The sequence below is a fragment of the Talpa europaea genome (assembly GCF_964194135.1).
Source record: "Talpa europaea genome assembly, chromosome: 11".
Taxonomy (NCBI): Eukaryota; Metazoa; Chordata; class Mammalia; order Eulipotyphla; family Talpidae; genus Talpa; species Talpa europaea.
In genome coordinates, this window is record NC_140078.1 from 97,130,494 (window position 1) to 97,148,757 (window position 18,264).

At 56.3% G+C, this 18,264-nt stretch overlaps 1 protein-coding gene across 1 annotated transcript in view; it reads right to left on the reverse strand.

Annotated features, from left to right (window-relative positions):
- The window catches only part of IQSEC1 (IQ motif and Sec7 domain ArfGEF 1), a gene marked incomplete at both ends in the record, with an annotated part of 285,659 nt that extends 267,682 nt beyond the window's left edge, over window positions 1-17,977 (reverse strand). Inside the window, one exon of the mRNA XM_084248434.1 lies at window positions 17,697-17,977. Coding sequence (XP_084104560.1) covers window positions 17,697-17,977 — 281 coding nt within the window. The remainder of the gene's footprint in view (window positions 1-17,696) is intronic.
- Between the last annotated feature and the right edge of the window lie 287 nt (window positions 17,978-18,264).

Genomic DNA, 18,264 nt, shown 5'->3' on the forward strand with positions numbered 1-18,264 from the left:
TCTGGAATTAACACCCCTCCGTGTGCCAGACAGATGTCACCATCAGCGCTGGGATGTGGAGGCGGCAGGGTTTCCCTCCCCAGGGCTCGCTGATGAACAGGTGTTTAAGCCTGGTTATTAAGGGCATGTTGACTTGACGATTGCAGAAGGCCCTCAACCCTTGCCCACTGATGTTCAAAGCTTGCCACTTTGGGACCACTTCTCTGGGTCTGCAGGGAGCCCCGCCCCGCCATGCTCTTCCCCTCCTGTGGAAACCACCATCTCTTGCCTCTGCCGCCAGCAGCCACCTGGATTACTGACAGGTGCCTGGAAGCCCCAGGGGACTTGTTGTCCAGCTGAAGCCACTGAAGAGGCCTGGGGCATGATGCTCAGTGAGAGAGGTTTCTGCATATATAGTTATTAATGACTTTATTTATATACCAATATTTAGTACTACTTGCAATTAAGCAGATCTGCTTTCAAAATATGACTAATTAGAACAGTTGTGCTGGCAGGGAGACTTCTGCAAGGAGCACACGTTCTAGCAAAGTTGCCCCTGTGGAGGGGAAACTAGGTATGGGTCTCGGCAACTCCCAGAGGATCCAGGCCCAGAGGGACAGGGAGGAAGGGAGGGCGGCAGGAGGGAGGGAGGGAGAGGGGGAGGGGGAATTGCAATCCTCCACCTGGGGCCTTAATTTGTATAATGCTAGTTAACTATATTCTCTGACATTTTCTGCTCCTTGGAAGCCAACCAGAAAGGTATGAGGCTGCCTAATTCCAGGCTGGCATTTGCGGGGAGCCAGCACAGCAGGCAGACACCAAGATGGACAGGGCTGTGTGTGAAGGCCGCCATTAATCACCGAGGGGCTTGTTTCCACAATGCCGTCACTGTGGGCATCCAGCTGAGAGGCAAGACTTTCAGATTTTTCACCACATGACCATTTTTGGTCAAAAGAGGTGCATCTGGCAAAGGTGCCTGAAAGCCCAGGTTCCTAACTGGGTGTCTTGGGCTCCACCAGGAACACTGCTCATGAGGGCCCCGGGGGTGCCGTGCAGCAGCACAGCCTGTGGGGGAGGCAGCCTGGGGTCCTCCCCGGGGGAGTGGAGGGTGGAAGGAGGTAGCCACCGCACTCCCCAGGGCTCCGATCAGGGAGAAACAACCAGGTGGGTGCACCCCAGCATCAGCAGAGACCTTGAAACTCAAGCGCAGCCTGAGGACCCAAGTAAGAACCATTGAGAATTCAGGCAGCGGGGGCCTGGGATGGGGCCCCAATGGGCAGTGGACCTGGTCCCCAGGATCTAGGGAAAAACCCACCAGCCATGTCCCACCAACTCCTGAGGCCCCCTAGTGGGTCTCTGGTGCCGGGGTGGGGATGAGAAAGGGGTGACTCTGGGGTCCCTCAGGAGACCCCTACGAGCCCCCTAGAACCACGCAGACAACAAGCACCTGGGAACACAGATGAGCTGGCCAGAGTGCCAAGGGAAGGATGGCAATCACGAGGAGCTGGGGGTGGGGGGCAATGAACAGATACAGGGGAGCAGCCTGGGCTGGACGGCGGCGATAAACGTACCGGGCGCGCGAGTGTGATTAAGTCAGGAACAGGAGGGGGAGGGCGCAGCCTAAGTCCCTGAAGACAGTGAGGGCACCGGCACACTGCAGCTGGGGTCACTGAGTTGGAGAAGCTCCCAAACGCTGAGCAACACCCCTGAGTCTGGAGCAGCCAGACCCCCTTGAAGCCAAGTTAATAACGGGAGCAGCGGAGGGACGTTCATCACTGTCAGCCCCGAGTGCAGAACTGGGAAGACGGGCGTGAGGCCACCAGTCCTGGGCTGCCCCAGGAGGCCACTCCGGGTACAGAGAAAGGGGCTCCATCTGTGGGGGGACACAGTCAGGCCTAGGTGCAGGGGTGGGGCTGGACCCCCAGCGGGACTGACAGGGTCTCCCGGGGGGTGGGGAGTCCTCACTCCGGGAGCTTTTCCTAAAGCCTCTGGGGCATCAAGAGTGAGTCAACCGACAAGATCTTGCCCTTGAGAAGTCAACATCCTTCAGGGAGGCAGGTAATAAGCAAACAGTCCAGAATGTGCTGGGCAGGGATCAGGGCTGAGAAGGAAAACAAGGTGGAAGGAGCTGGGGGAGGGCTGGTGTCTCAGAGGGTGTCAGGGAAGACCCTTGGGGCAGAGACCTCCAGAAGGAAGGGAGGAAGCAGCATGTGCCTCTGGGGGTAAGAGCTGGCACGCAGAAGGATCCCTCTCGATACCTCACACTCTTCTGCCTCAGTTTCCTCACCTGTAAAATAGATCATACCTACCCTGGTGGTTATGTGAGGCCAAGTGAGCTCCTGCTTCTAAAAGTCTCTCTAGCATATCAGTAGGGAATCCAGCAAGTCCACTTTTGGGGGTACATCCAAAAGAAATGAAGCCGGGTCACAGGAGATAGTTGCACAACCATGTTCACAAGCCCAAGCAGAGGAAGCCACCCAGGTGTCCCTCTGTGGATCAGTGGATAGGCAATATGTGGTCTCTGCACAAGGAAATATTACTCAGCCTTAAAAAAGGAAGTTCTGACATGGAAGTCTGATATGCGTGAACCTGGGGGACACTATGCTCAGTGAAATAAGCCAGTTACAAAACCTGTTCGACTCCACTTCTACGAGAGCCTAGAGCAACAGGATTCGCCGGGGCGGGGGGGGGGGGGAGCGGGGCGGGAAGAAGGGGGGCGGCCAGGGAGGGGCTTCCTATAGGGTTCAGTTTGGGAAACATTCTGGAGGTGGACAGGGGTGACGGATGCACACTGATGTGAATGTCTTTAGTGCCCTGAACTGTACACCTAAAAATGCCTAAAAGGTAAGTTCTATGTTATGTGTACTTATCACAATTGAAAAAACAAAAGATCTCTTCTTTGGATAAGAAGGAACTGCACATAGTAGGTGCCCTACAAACGCCTGCTCCCTGCCCTCAGCACCAAAAAACAAGTTCAAGGGCCAGTGCACAGGGGCGGGCTCCCCAGCTGGCCAAGCTCTCAGCCTCCCTGACCAGGGCTGCGGACTCGGAGGCCCTCCGAGACCAGCCATGCTCTGGATTTGGTCCTCATCCTGAGCCTGTCAACCTGGGAGGCCAGTAGGCAAAAGCCAGCACCACACGAGCTGTGCACAGGATCGAGATCAAAAGGATTTGCTGGAGTGGATATAAATAGCCCCAATGCTCCTGGCCTTGGCTGCTGAGTCGGGCTGGGAACCCCAGCAAGACCAGCTCCAAACCAGCCACAGCCTCCTCTGTCGTCCAGGGCAGAGATTCTGTGCCCCTCGCCACCTCGGTGTCTATCTCAATGGCTCTTTTAAAAACCAAGTTGGTTTTTAAATGAAAGCAGAACCCTCAGCAGGGCCTTCCTGCCTGTGGAAAGCATCTGGTTGGTTGCATAAGGACCTGAGGAGGCTGGGGGGCGGGCACACCTGGGAACCAGGGGAGGGGCTGGGAGCACACTGAAAAACAGACCCTTGGCCTGTGTTCCCCACCTGGGTCTCTAGCCTGTTTTCCCCCGGATTCCTATAACGATTCTCATTAGTCTCAAATCAACCTGCAAATACAGCACCTTCAAAACATGTAGCAGAGGCGTTTGCTGATGGGTGCACAGCACCCCATCCCCACCTCTTCCTCTCCCTCCTTCCAGACTGGCATCCCCCTAAGGCTGACTCAGCCTCTCTGCTCGGCATCACCCAGCTGAAGGCTGGCACTCAGGAGGCTGGGCAAGGGCTAGTGCAGCGAAAGGACAAATGAACAGACGAGAGACTAATTCAACACACGGGGCAGGAAGGAAGGAGAGGAAGTGAAACACATGTAGATGCCTACACATCTCTCTTCTCTTTGTCTCTCTGTCTCCCCCCATCCCTCTGTGTGTCTCTCTCTGTCCCTCCCCATCTGTCTGTCTGTCCCTCTCCCAGCAGTCCATCCCAGCAGTCCAGCTGAGAGATGAAGGCCCAGAGAGCCAGGAGAAGGGCGTCCCTTACTCCTGGGAAGGGGCAGGAACACCAATTCCAGCCCCCTGAGGAGTGGCCCAGGTCTGGCCAGGTGTCGTCCTTCCTACCTTTCAAAAGACCCGAGTCTGGCCGCTCTTCCTGGCCTGAGCAGCAGCAGCCCAGCTGACCAACAGACTCTTTCCAACGATGACCCTGCCGGTTCCCAATACTTCCTGCTGGGGATGGGGGCGTGCCCGCACCAGAGGATGCCTTAGCTGTCACCAGACACCCACCACCCCCTGAGAGTCAGAGGCCCCGGGGGAACCCTGCCTCTGCATCTCACATGGTGTGACGTAGTCAGGCCTCATCCACTGAGAGATTAAATTCAGGGACGCCAGGATTCCTGGGAGAACCACCTCTATTCCCACTGACGCAAAATGAGGCATCAGGCTCCTAGAGATGAGGTCAAACAACTTCAAATCACAAGTATAAAACCATCCTCACTGTAACCTTAGGACTGACAAAACCAAATACGCTAACGTGTACTTAAACACACTGCTTTATTCCCTCATGGAAGGGCCTGTAAGTGGCAATCCAGGCTGTGTATAGCAGCTTTCCAGGTTACCAGCGGTCCAGGTTCCTTCTAGCTCCCTGCTCTCCCATGCCTATGGTGCAGGCCTTGCCCTCAGAATCCAAAAGAGCTGCCTGAGCCCCAGCCATCACGTTCACATTCCAGGCAACAGGACACAGTGGCTAGAGGCAAAGGACCCACCCTTCCTTTTAAGGACATTTCCTGGAAGCAGCCCACCAATAAGCTTCCCTCTTACTGGCCAGAAAAGAGTCACGTGGCCATAAATAATTACGAGGGAGGCGAAGAATGCAGTATTCGTTATGGTTAGCTTGTGGCCATATTAAAAAACAAACACACACAAGAAATCCAGACATTTTATTGTTAAAGTAAAAAAGGAACGCCGTCGTCGGGAGGCAGGTGTCTGGGTGACACACCATGTGCCCATCTAGCCCAGAGATCACCCCCTTTTTCAACTCAAGCTCCCTTTTCTTAATTTCCCCAAAACTTCCAAAACACAATGACTGAGCACTCCTGCTGGAGCTGCATTCTGCAGCTTCGTCCTAGGAGAGCATCAGCCTCCATTCTTCCGCCCACTTTGCAGAGGAAGAAATTTGCCCACGCAGCTCAGGCTGGGGTCGGCATCCAAGGCCAGCCCTGCACCTGCGCACTCCACATTGACCAACTGTGCTTGGCAAATTGGGATACAGGAGGTGACAAAACACCAGCAGGGGTCTGACTACACCGATGCTGACCTTTCATAGACAAAAAGTCAAGTTCAGCCTGCAGCGTGCCCAGGCCCTGGCTGGGGTCTTTCCTATTTGTAACCCGTGGCTGGGGGCGGCCCACGGAGTGTGGAGAGAGGCCGCAACCAACTCATGCAGAGGGAGGAAAGCAGTTTGTTTCAATCAAATTAAAGCAAAGGAGAACCATTCAGGGAGGAAAAAAAGCGGCGAGCATGGCCAGGGCTGTCACCTTGAGAAGAAATGGAAAACCGGCGTTCCTAGGGAACACGGAGCACGAGGCTGGGGGGCCCCCAAAGGGCAGAGGACCAGGGGTGCTGGACTATCTGGGACTGGCCGTCCCTCCTGACACCCTCTCAGCCCCCACACAGGGGAGAAGTCAAGTGGCACCTGCTCCCCTGTCCCGCCGCTTCCTCCCTGTACCCCCACACCCCCACACTTGTCTGCCCATAAAGGCTCCGGGAACACTACTGTAGGGGACCCAAAGTGCTGGTTCTGTGCCGAGATAAAGACGCTACTTATACAATAAAAACAGTCCAAGTGAAGAAGGGAGGCTGACATTCCAAGAGATAAAATCTGCCTGTCCCTACCCTCTGGCCTCCTCTAGCTGAGGGCAACCAGGGTGGGTCTGGCATGTGGAGAATGAAAACCTGGGAAGATGAATCCTACCCACGCGCCTGGGCCCGAGGGCAGCCAGCACATTCCTGAAACAAGAGGGCTGTGCCCAGCGGACACTCTTCCGCTGGGCCATTGGCCTCCGGCTCTGTCCCATCCTCTCCTCCTGGCCAGGAGCTTTCAGGGTTCCGGGGAGGAGAGGAAAAGGCTGGCTGAGTCCTGTCTGTGAAGGAGGAGCGATGTCCAGGCCACTGCAAGCAGGACCACCCTCCCCAGCAGCCAAGGAACTCAGAGGTGAGCGACCATCACTGTCTCTGCCCAGCCACGGGCACTGCCCAAGATCTCGGCAGGAGTGGGCCTCAGCACACCAGGTGCAGCGCAGAATGCCAGTAGCCTGGCATGGGGGCCACACCGGCCTGATGCACGTCTGGTCTAGCTGCTTATCAGTTGTACAAACTCAAGCAAGATGCATGACCTCTCCAAACACCAGTTTCCTCCCCTGTAAAAAGGGGTCATGCAGATAAAAAGGGATCAGCTAGCATATAACAGATGCTCAATAAATGTTCACTTCAAGCAGTCCCATGGTGGGACCCTGCGCCAGCAAAGTGTTTACCAGAAAGGCAATGAAAACTCAGCTATGCTTGAGACCACCGACCACTAGACTTTGGTGAGTCTTCCCTGCCAGGAGAGTCCACACAGTTGGCTGCAAGGGTTCGCTCATTACAAGCAGGTTCAAATGCGCTCGTGTTGTGCAGATCACGAAAGAGTCCCTCAAAAAGATGGAAGGATGAAATAAATCATCAGTGGAAACAGGAGTTCCGACATTTTCCCCACCCCTCACAGAACTGTGTCAGGGTGTGCACACGCCATTCTGGAGCCTGGGCTTGTCCACATAACAATTGTGGGTTTATTTAAAACATCTGGTTTTAACTATAAGTGGTTTGCGGAGAGCATCTGAAGGTGAGCAAGACCTGGCTGCTGCCTGCACTGGAGAGGGGGAAACAGGCCCCCCAGGCTGAGATAGTCCTAGTAAATCAGAGGGAAGGTTCTTAGGGGACTCAGGGTTGCAAGAATAAATATGGAGGATTTATCCTCATGCGTATCAGACTCATGAAAGTTTAAGACAGAAGTCAGTCCATATGGTACATGTGGGACTTCTAGAAACAGGGATGCAGGTGTAGGAAAGGCATTCCAGGCAGAGGGAACAGCATGAGCAAAGGCACCGAGGCATGTCTGCAGTGAGTGGTGAGTGCAGAATGGATGCAGCCATCTGGCCAACCAGTCCAGGGCAGTTTTCCAACCAAGAAAGCACCTTCAGGAAATGCCATGTCTGTGGGTAAGGTGAACTGGAAAGGGGTGGGAATGAAGAGCGAAGGCAGAGCACACTTCCTGTTTGCTCACGGTGCAGCAGGCAAGGAAGGGGCTCAGCTCCGGCTCGCTCCGTAGCATCGTCCCTAGCATGCCTCCACCACGGTGTGTGACTGCCCTCCAGAGAGCCTCGGAAGAACGGGGAAAGCCTGTGGGACCCCCATCCCCGAAGGATGACTGCCTCCCCCAGGCAGGAGAGACACTACTCTTCATGCCCACAACACTGGAGAAGGTGGGAACGAGACACAGTGCTCTTAATTACTGCAGTTATCAAAAACGCATTAGCAGAGATCATTTCCTCCAGACCCTTTCTCCTCCCTGGATGTTTTGGCTGCTTTGCCATATGGTGGGAGTTAAAAATACAGCTCAGAGTTGGGGAGGGAGGGGGGTAGTGACTGCAGACGAGCGTGGGCAAGCGTTCCCTGAGCAACTGGGTGGGGGATTGTGGCTGCTCAGTCCCACACCCCAATGCCTGGTCAGGTGGCAGCCTGGGAAGCACCCTCAGCTCCATGATGTTGGTCTCCTAACAAACTGTAGGATGAGATGCCCTTCAGACACACAGCACTGACTGATGTTACCTGCACAGACAGGGCGCCACAAAGGGGCTGGATAGGCTGCCACATTCCACCTAAAGAGACAGGCAAAAACTGGCCACCTATGGACAAGCTGTGAGTGCAACTGCTGCCAGTCTTAGTAGGGGGAATGCCAAAACATGGCCCAACTCCCTTGAGGGCCCTGTCTTGCTGGAAAGGTCACATGACCCTCTGTCCACAGTCCCACCTGAGCTCAGCCTTCCAGACAGGTGCACATGTTTCCAGCTATGTAAGTCAAACTATTTTGAACCCTCCAGACTAGCCCATCCACTATTTGAATAGCTTTCATTGATAGCACAAGGAACAGAAGAACCAACCAGCCAAGCCTTGCCCAACCCCTCACCTACAGAATCCCAAAATACAGTAAGAGGATGGTTGTTTTATTTTATTTATTTGTTTATTTATTTATTTTTTAGAAGTTTCTTTTTTTTTTTTTTAAGATTTTTTATTTATACAAGTACTGGGTATAGTCAGAAGCACGGGAGGGCGAGAGAATTCACCAGAGCCAGAGCGGGGAGCAGAGCAGGCAGAAGGACCGAAGCACACTGCTGAGGGGAGCAGCGGGTGGAAGGAGAGGTCTGCACACCATGTGGGACCCTCCTCCAGTGGCCGGGGAGCAGCCGGGGATCGAACTGGCGCTGCAGAGGCTGCGGGCAGCTTCGCAACCCAGCGCTCAACTGCTGCGCCACCAGGGAGGCCCAGAGAATGGTTGTTTTAAACCTCTACACTCTAGAGAACTGTGTTATACAGCCACAGACAATGAAAACACTGAGAATGACTGAGTTACTCATTCATTCACTCAACAAATGTTCATTAAAAGCTGCCCTGAGGTAGGGCCCTCCATAGGAACAGCAGAGACAAATAATTCATTTTCCTTATCCTCAAGGGAGCTTCTGGGATGGTGCCTCAGTGCCCATTCCTGATTTTCTGGGTTCACATTCATGCACATGTCACCTTGTTTGGCAGCTTTCTCTCTTGGGGATCATGCTCTTGGGTTCCACTGCCAACAATTTCCTGTTCACTTCCTGCCCCTGCCATCATTCTCTCTCTCGGTGAGGAGAGGACATGTGGGATGTTCTGCCTCTCAAACAGATTTTATTATGCTCTGAAAGTTTCCTATTTACTCCGAGAAACAACAATGGGATAAAAATGGTAGACTAAAAAGTATCTATTTAACACAAAAGAAGGTAGCAATGGAGGGACAGCGAAATGGACACAGAACATACAGAAATAAGAAAATTGCCAATGTAAATCCTACATTATTGATAATTATATTAAATATAAGTACATTTAACACTCCAATCAAAAGGCACAGACTGGGGCCTCCCCTGGTGGCCCAGGTGGTTGAGCGCTGCGCTGTGAAGGTGTCTAGTCTCTGCAGTGCCGGTTCGATCCCAGCTGACCGGCGAGGGTCTCACATGGCGCAGCAGACCTCTCCTGTCTCGCCCGCTGCTACCCTCAGCAGTGTATTTCAATCAGTCTGTCTATTCTGTTCCCCGCTCTGTCTCTGGTGATTCTCTCACCCTCCCTTGAATCTGACCTGTACCCCGGTTCTTGAGTAAAATAAATAAATCTTTAAAAAAAAAAAAAGGCACAGACTGATAGAATGGGTTTTTAAAACACCATAATCCAGCTATATGCTATCTACAAAAGACTTGCTTTAGATTCAAAGACACAAATACCCTGAAAATAAAGGGACGGAATAAGATATACTGCACAAACTGTACCCAAAATAGAGCTAGAATTGTTGTACTAATATCAGATGAAATAGATGTCAAGACAAAAATTACTACTAGAGACAAAGAAAGACATTTTATGTGAATAAAAAGTCACTCCGTTAAGAAGACATAGTAATTACAAACATATATGCACCAAACAACAGATCCCCAAAATATATGAAGCAAAAACTAGCAGAATAAAGAGACAGATAACTCAACATAATAGTTGAAGACATCAAAACCCCATGTTCAGTAAAGGACAGAATGAAGAATGACTAAGCAGACAATCAAGGGGGAATTAGTTGCTCAAGTCCAACAGTGTTAAACCAAGCAGACCTGGCAGACATTTAGAGAAGACTCCAACCAACCACAGAGGGATACACTTTTTTCTCAAGTGTACATGGAACATTCCCCAAGAAAGACTGTTTCTTGGGCTTTTAAACCAGTCTCAATACATTTAAAAGGACTATCATCCTACAAAGTATGTTCTCTGAATATTATGGATGGAAACTTAAAGCATTCCTAAAATTGTCCATACAATAGAGCTCGTGGAGATATGCTTGGCTCACTGCTGCTCAAAGCAAGAACTTCCAAACCACTGTATACTCTGTGCTTCTGTTTCCCCCCCTTTACAGAGAAGATAATAAAGTTACTCATCTCACAGAATTGAAGCAACTGTTTCTAATACACAAGTCAGTCATCACAGTTATTACTATGCATTTATTGACTGGAGGTGGTACTAATAAACCCTTACTTCCCATTTCTAAGTCAAGAGACATTCATTACTCAACAGGCTAAGACTTTCAAAACACCTTCATTCCCTTATTTACCTTGGGCTCCACTGCCATCTCTTTATTACTCATTGGTCCCCACCTCCCCAGGAGCCAGGTGTCCTGTCCACACCCAAGCGCAATGACCACCCTCCTCTGCTTGCCAACCTGTCTCTTCAAGTCTTTCTGGGCCTTATGGTCTATTCACCTTGTCTACCCCAGCCTGGCCCCACTGCTCCTCTCCATGTTGCCCCTCACTCACTCTGCTCCAGACGTACCTCTCTCCGTGCTTGTGCCTCAACCACAGTTGCCCCTCAGTACCACTAGACAGGTGCTGAGCAGAGGCCATTGGGAAGACGGGGACTTCACACACACCTCATCCCAGCCCTGCCGCACCGCACACTCCACAGGCAGGTTACAACGGGCTTGCCGGGGGTGGTCCCCTCAGACCTGCCACCCAGGACATCTCCTCAAAGCCAGTCTTCTGCCTCAATAAACCCATTCCCTGTGGCTCCAAGGAGGAGGGCAGGGCCCAGGTGCCTGGATTTTCAGCAAAGTCTGACACTCTTTATGTCAGAGGATCACGCACAGCAGAGGACATTCAAACGAATGCTGTCCCCGTGTGTCCTGATGAATGAATACAGCAGGCTTGGACACAGCCTGTGGGTAGGGAAGTCAGGCCACGTCCAGGGGGAGGCTACCAACGACCTGACCTGCGCCTGGCCGGGAAGGTCCCTTCCCCTGCACAAGTACACCTACGGCCCGAGGCTTCCCACCTCCAGCTGGGGGCAAGCACAGCCATTTTGACAAAAAGGGGCTCAAGTGCCGGGCAATACAAGGACTTCTCTGAGGTGGCCCAGGCAGTGAGTGAGGGGCTAAATCCGACCCTCAAAGGGAAAAGCCACAGCTACCCCTAAGCAGGTGATGGTGCTGGGTTAGTTCTAAACTCCCAGAGTGAAAGCTCAGGGGGAGCTAAGCAAACCACATCTGCAAAGAGCTCCAAAGGTTTCACAAAGCATTTCCACAAAGTAATAAACAGTGTGGAAGCCACACAGAGTGGTGGTGAATGGTTTGGATGCAAATCCCATCTGCCAGGGGAGGAAGCTGCTAGACCTCCCCGAGCCTCAGTCTTCACATCTGCAAAAGGGGGTGATACATACCAGACACCCCATCAGAGAGTCAGGGCATCACAGGTGGCTGGGAGGAGAAGGTGCAGGCACACCGGGAATGGGCGGTTACCACCGTGGTATGAAGATAATCAGAACATTCCAAGTTTAGGTGCAAACAACAAAGTTTAGGTTTTCTGTCCTGCTCCTTTGAAGGAAACCAAGCGCCTCACAATCTGGACTCAGAAAACACACAGCTGGGAGGGAGTGCCCAGTCCGTTCCCCAGGCTGGGCTCTAAGCAAGCCCCTGGGGCTGATCTGGGCCTGCCTGGGTCCACCGGAGCCAGCTGTCCCCACTCACTGGCCTGATGTGACCCCCGACAGCACCCCAACTCCCAAACATGCAACATGCCTCCCTGCTTTCACACGTTTAGCCTGCCTTGATACCATCTTCCTCTTTCTGGCTCTTCGAGCCCTGCCTCAAATGTCACCTCCTCCAGGAAGCCTCTGTTCCTGGAGGTGTCCGAGGCACCATCTGCATCCTGCTCTGGGGCTGGCCCCATTTCCAGTCCCTTTCCGGTCCCGGCCCACAGCCTTCCGTTTATGGGCCCGTGTCCTTGTTCACATTTCCCAGAGAGGCAGCAGGGAGTCGGCCGGATCCAGGACAGGAACCCGAGTGGCCGGAACAGTAGTGAATGGCGGATGTGGAGACGGTGTGAGTGCCGCCCTCAGCCTGGTTCCTGGGATACAATAGGCGCTCCATAAATGTCAGTTCCCCATCTCTGTGGTTCCAAAGCCCTCCAGGACCGACAGGCGTGTAACAAAGCAAATATCACAAAGCCTTCATTGCAGAGCCTGGGGGGGGTGTTCTGCCTTGTTCAGTTCTCTCAACTTGTCTGCATGTTTGAAAATTTTCATAATGAAACGCTGGGGAAAAACACTCCTCAGAAGCGTTCTCAGAGCTGCCTTTCACTGCATCTACAATGCCAGGCACCATGCACACTTCCGAACCCCAGCTTCCTGAACAGAAGCAGCACTCCCCACTTATACTGGGGCAAGGGGTTGGCAGGGACTGGACCTCAGAGTCCAAGGGCAGGGCCGGGGCTACTCAGAAAGTCCATGCTATTGGGAGGTGGCAGAGGCAGGAAGGGGATCCTGCAAGCTGCTGCTGTGGCAGGGCTTCACTGCTGGGGTGTTGGGCATGGGATGGTCTGGGGGGTCCCCAGAGCAAAGCAAGGGCAGTTGGGGTAAGGGGAGGCTACAGCATTTTACCCATTTAAACAGAAGCCCTTAGCATCTGCCAGGGCTGATGCTGGCCTGGTGTGTCCTGCCAAAAGAGCAGCCCAGTAGAGGGGCAGGATTCAAAGGCTAAAGGCCTTGCAGGGTCCAAATCCAGTGCCACCCAGTGAAGCCTGGTTGGGGGTGGAGGGCGGGAGGGGGGCAACTTCAGCTGCAGGCTGGCCTGCAGCACTGGGTGGGGGCTGGCCAGCTGGAGCCCCACTAAATTCCAGGCCACGCGTGTGGTCCTAGACTGCCTCTTGGCCTCATCTGGAGCTTCTGCTCCGTTTCAATTAGGTCAATTCCGTTTCCCCAATTCACTACCCCAGTTCTTGCCGGATTTCGGCTCCTCCGTGTTTGTTTCTTCTGCTTCTCTGTGGCAATTATACGGATGACACTTATTCTGACAAGCTCAGAATGGTGCCCTTCCCAAGTCAGGCAAAGCAGGCTCTTTCTTACAGAAACGGAAAGCAAAGAACAAAAACCCGGATTCGCTGTCAAAACAAGGTTGCAGACATAAGTGCTGACACACAGCCACCAGCTGACCAAACAACGCCGATGACCCCAAACTCCTGACTCCAGACATTTTATCGTGTCCACGGGTCCACGTCCCCCTTCCCACCACTCAGCTTCAAGAGCCCTGCAGGTTCTGGGAGGCCCGAACCCCCCGAGTGGAGGTGGACGCGTCCATCACACACAAGAGCTGGTCTGGACTCCACACACATCGCTGCTCCCTGCGTTTCTCAGCCTGAGCTAGAACAAGAAGCATTTCACGATTTATTTTCCAGGTTGTAAAATAATCATTCGCTTAGCTTGTCAGACGGCTAGGAGAGAGCTTCAAAGAACACGCGCCTCATCTTTCTGCGGACGCTACCATCTGCTGGAGGAGAAGGTCCGCTCGCCCTGCTTCCCTGGGGGGGCGCCGCTTTGTCCAAGCAGGGCAAGTCCCGCGAGCCCGGCTGAGGGACACCTACCTGCCCTGGGCAGCACGGGACGCTCGGCTTTATCTCGGCTGGGAGAACAAGACGTTATTTCCCGAAAACGTGAACATAGTATCTCCCTGTGCCGCCCTCCCTGATTAGAAAAAGCCCTCTCGGCCTCTCCAGGCCAATGCGCGGCCCCACTCCTGGCCAGAGGAGGGAAAGGACGACTCTCGGGTCTCAGACCCGGCGGTTTCCTGGCCACTTTGAAGGACAGACTCCCTCACTGTCAGAGGCTCTGGGTCAGGACCCTCCAACAACAGCTTCCTGCATCATTGATCCTTGCAACCCCCGGGTCATCCTTGAGCTTCCCTGGAACTGCTAGGCCGCGTTGTGGTTAATGCCACCACAGAGCTTGTTTGATAAGTCAACAGAGACTGAATGCCACTGGAAACCTCCCCCAGCGTGAGTCACCAGCTCGGAGCTTCAGAAAAATGTCCTCTCCCAGTGATGTGACAGCACTTGAGGGCTGGAGGGGACAAAGAAGCGAGGGAGGTGGCACCACAGCTCTCGCTCCGGCCTCGCTGGACGGATGTTGATTCCGCCTGGACACTAAGGAGGCTTCGTGCCCCCTCTGCACCGCTCCCAAGGTGACACCTCAGGGTCAGCCTCGGTGACGTGACCCCCCGTGGCAGAACAGAACCACGAGTGTTGGGCTTCCTCCAGCACCAGAGGCTGCAGTCGGGTCAGGGTCCCCGAGGGCGCCCAATCACTGGCCACAAGATGGGCAGGTTGGGGGGGGGGATCTGAGACCCAGCAGGGCCAGGCTGCTGGGGCAAGTCACCGCCTACACATCTGCACAACCAGAGTGGCAGCTGTTTCTGCCTCATAGAAATGATGTGACCCTGAAATGGGCTGATAAGTCAAAGACCTAGGGCAGAGTCAGGTGCACAGTGGACAGAGCCAAAGGCACCCCCTGCCTCCCACACCTGCTGCAGTTCACGCTGACTTGCCGTAGCTGCGTGGTTTCACCACTCCTCTGCCTTCAGCCACTCAACAAACAGCCACTGAGTGCCTATCATGTGCTGCTCAAACCTACAGTGTGGGGTTGGGGAAGTTCTAGAAACACCTATGAATTCTGCTCTCAGAATCCATAGATAAGTAATGACACGACCCCACATCACCAAAGGCATCCCAGTTCTCTCCTGTTAGCACCTTGTTCTCCCCAAACTAAGCACTAGGGTGATGCCTCTCTGCAGACAGGAAGGGATGAAAGAACTTTCTGAGAAAGAGTTTAAAGTTTCGTGATCTTGAGAGTTTCCGCCGTGCTCAGTATCCTGCCCGCACACTGCTGGGTGAGGTGGGACAAGGACTGCCATCCCAGGCCAGCCCACCCGGCCTCCCCTCTCCACCCTCAGCAGAACCCTGCGCCATCCAGACAGCAGGGGCATCTGTCCACATGGCAGTAAGGGCAGGCGGCTCCAGACTCAGGCTGGAGCCACTGGAGGCTACGCAGGAAAAATCAGGCCTGGTTCAGCCTCATGTGATCGCCTCACCTATAAGAATGGGCTCCCAGGAGGCTGGAGGCCTGGCAGCCGGTAGTGGCAGTGCCTGAGGGGGCGTGTACCAGAGCTGGGAAAAGTGGAGCGGAGGTCATCCCAGCACTGTGATCTTGCCTGTCCTCTAGGGACGCTCCACACAAATGCCCCTGTCTCGATCACTGGAGGCAGTTTGACGACTTCTGGGCCATTCCCCACTCCACTCCCCCTACACCAGGCCCAGGAGGTCTCACCCACGTCCTGCAGGTGCTCAGTTGGCCCAAAGGATACAAGGAACTGAGTGACATGGGAAGACCCTGGCTCTCATACCTACTCTGCGCCAGGCCTGTTATCTTCACTTAATCCTCAGAAAAAGTATGGGAGGGCAGCTGTGATGACCCCTGTTTCGTGTGCATGAGAGAGAAGGAGAAAGAGAGAGAGGTGGAGGGACTCCCACGGTCGGTGGCAGGCAGTACAGATCTGCCCGTGCTCCTGTCTCTGAAGCGCTGTTTGAGTTTCCTCTTCTTTTCTCACTTCTTCCTGTCTCCAAGCACATCGCCAGTGCCTCCACATACAGTAGCTGGCTGCTGTCAAGGGGGCTGGTTACCCCATGCGCCTCAGGTATTGATCACCTGAGCAACAGGCCCCTCAAGTCCAGGTTTGGAAAAGCAGCCCTCTGCTCACCCTGCCCCCAAGCTCCAGGGAGCAGAACCCCAAGCGCATGAGAAGTCAAGTATCCAACACCACCTGCTGAAGAGAAGGTGAGTCCAGTGTTCTCCCTCCCGGAAGGCTGGGAAATGAAGTGGATGTGGGGGACAGGAGAGGGGCCTAGGCTCCACCTAGAAGGAACCCACAGTTCTGTTATGCTGGGGCTGCTACCTCCCGGGAACTGGTCAGGATCTGCATTGTAACACCACCTCAGGCACTTGGCTGCTCATTCAAGTTTGAGAATCGCCCCTCAACCTAGAACTGGGCCCAACCGTGCTATCACCATTTTCTAAAAGGAGGTGCTGCCACAGGCTCTGGCTATGTCTCGATTACACGAATCAGAGTCGGGACGCGTGACACAAGCCTAGGGCCCACTCCTCAGCTCCGGGCCACCGACCGGACGCCCTACTGAAGACTCCCCGCAGCAGGCTCGAACCCTGCATTCCCACACTTAGCGGCCAGGGGTGACTCTGAAGGGAATAAAGGAGCCCATCTCCCAGGGTGGTGTCCGTGGCATTTGCACAAGTATGTATTAGTGTTTCCTAGGAGGCCGGGCTGTGTCCCTGCCCTGGGTGTGCCCTCTCTGAGCTGCTGAGGATTCCACCTGGGTGCTCCCTCCTTTCCTTCAGTTCTTGCCTGGGGTGTTGGGGCTCAGGCCCCGGCAACTGTCACCAGGTGGCCCACAGCCCCCTGGCTGGGCCGAGTGCTGCCCAGAGAGGGCTGTGGGAGGCAGAGGGTCCTGTGCCTACCACATGCCCCTCAGCCCTTCAGGCACCACCGGGAAGCAAAGTCTGTCCAGGGGCCTGGCACGGAGCACAGGCCCACCACGCCTACCCCACCCTCACAAGGTCCCTGCTCCAGAGCCCACCGCAGCGCAGAAGGCATCCCCTGGGACAAGCAGGCTCTGGGCCACAGGAGTCAGGCCTCCTCCCTGACTGAAGTCAGAGCTAACTCCTCACCCATCCCTTCTGCCCCCTTCCCCAGCCTCCCAGGAACCCTTTCCGAGCTGCTGACCACCTCCCCAGAGTTGTTCTCAGCCCCAGCCCAAACCACCTCGGCGGGGCAGGCTGTCCAGAGGCGGCGGGACAGAGCCCGCCAGGGCAGCGGCTGCGGGAACTCCACCCAGCTCACCCCAGGGCCCTCTCCCCTACTTGGCCCCAATGCGCCCGGCCCTCCGCACCCACGGGAGGCTGCCGGGTCCAGAAGTGCCGGGCAGACCCGGCCCAGGCGTTCCCCCTTTAATCCAGGACCCGAAATAGCCCCCAGTAATCCCGGGAGGAGCGGGGCGAGGTATTAATCCGAGCGCGAAGGAAAGGACTAGGGCCGGGAGCAGGGCTGGGCGCGCCCCGCTGGAGGCGGCACCCGGTCCCTTCCCAGGGCTCGCGACCCGCCAGTGACCCAGGCCCGCCGGAGGGCGGGGGCTGCGCCTGCCGCGCCCCCTCCCAGCCGGGTCTGGTCGCGAGTTCTGGCTTCCCCAGAGCCCCAGGTCTGCGCCCCGACAGCCCCCTGCGGCGAGGCCAGTCCGGATTCTGAGCTCCCGGGTCGCGGGCGCCGGAGTCCCGCGCCGTGCGCGGAGTTGGGGGGGGGGGGGGGCGCCGGCAGCGCCCCGGAGCCCGCGGCTCGGGAAGCCCAGTGCCCGGCCGAATCCACCCCCCGCGGGCCGCGACCCCGCCGGGCGCCTCCCGGGGCGCACCGGCCGAGGGTGTCCTGTCTGGCGGGGGCGCTGCCCGGCCCGGCCCCCTCCCGCCTCCGCCCACCTCCCCGCCGGCCCGAGGGGGGGCGGGCCCCCCAAGAAGTTGGCGCGCCCCCGACACGCCCGCGCCCCCCGCGCCCGCTTACTTGTCGTGGCGGCCCGCGAGCTCCGGGATGGCGCCGAGCGGCGGGCCGGGGCCGGGGCCGGGGCCGGGGCCGGGGTCGGGGCGGCGGGCGCACGCGGCCAGGTGCCGGCGGTGCCGCTCCAGCAGGCCGGCGTTCTCGCGGCTCAGCCGCGCCACTTGGCGCTCCAGCTCCTCGATGCGCCGCCGCCGGCGCGCCAGCAGCTCCTGCTGCGCCGCGACGATCCGGGTCAGCTCCTGCAGGTACTCGGCCGCCTTCGCGGGGGGCTCGGCGGCGCCGGCCATGGTTCCCGCCCGCGGCCGGCCGCGCCTCAGGCGAGCGGGCGGCGGGGCGGCGGCGGCGGCGGGGCGGCCATGGCGGCGCGGCGGGGACGGCGGCTCGGCGCGGCGCGGGGCTCGGCCCGGGGGGCGCGGCGGCGCGGGGCTGGCGCGGCCCCGCCTCGGCTCCCGGCTCCCGCCCCCGCCCGCGCCCGCCCCCGGCGCGGCCGCGCCTCCCGCCCCCCGCGCCGCCGCGCTCCGCCGCCGCTGCCCCAACGACGCGCCGGGGCGGGCAGGGCGCGGGGCCGCGGCGC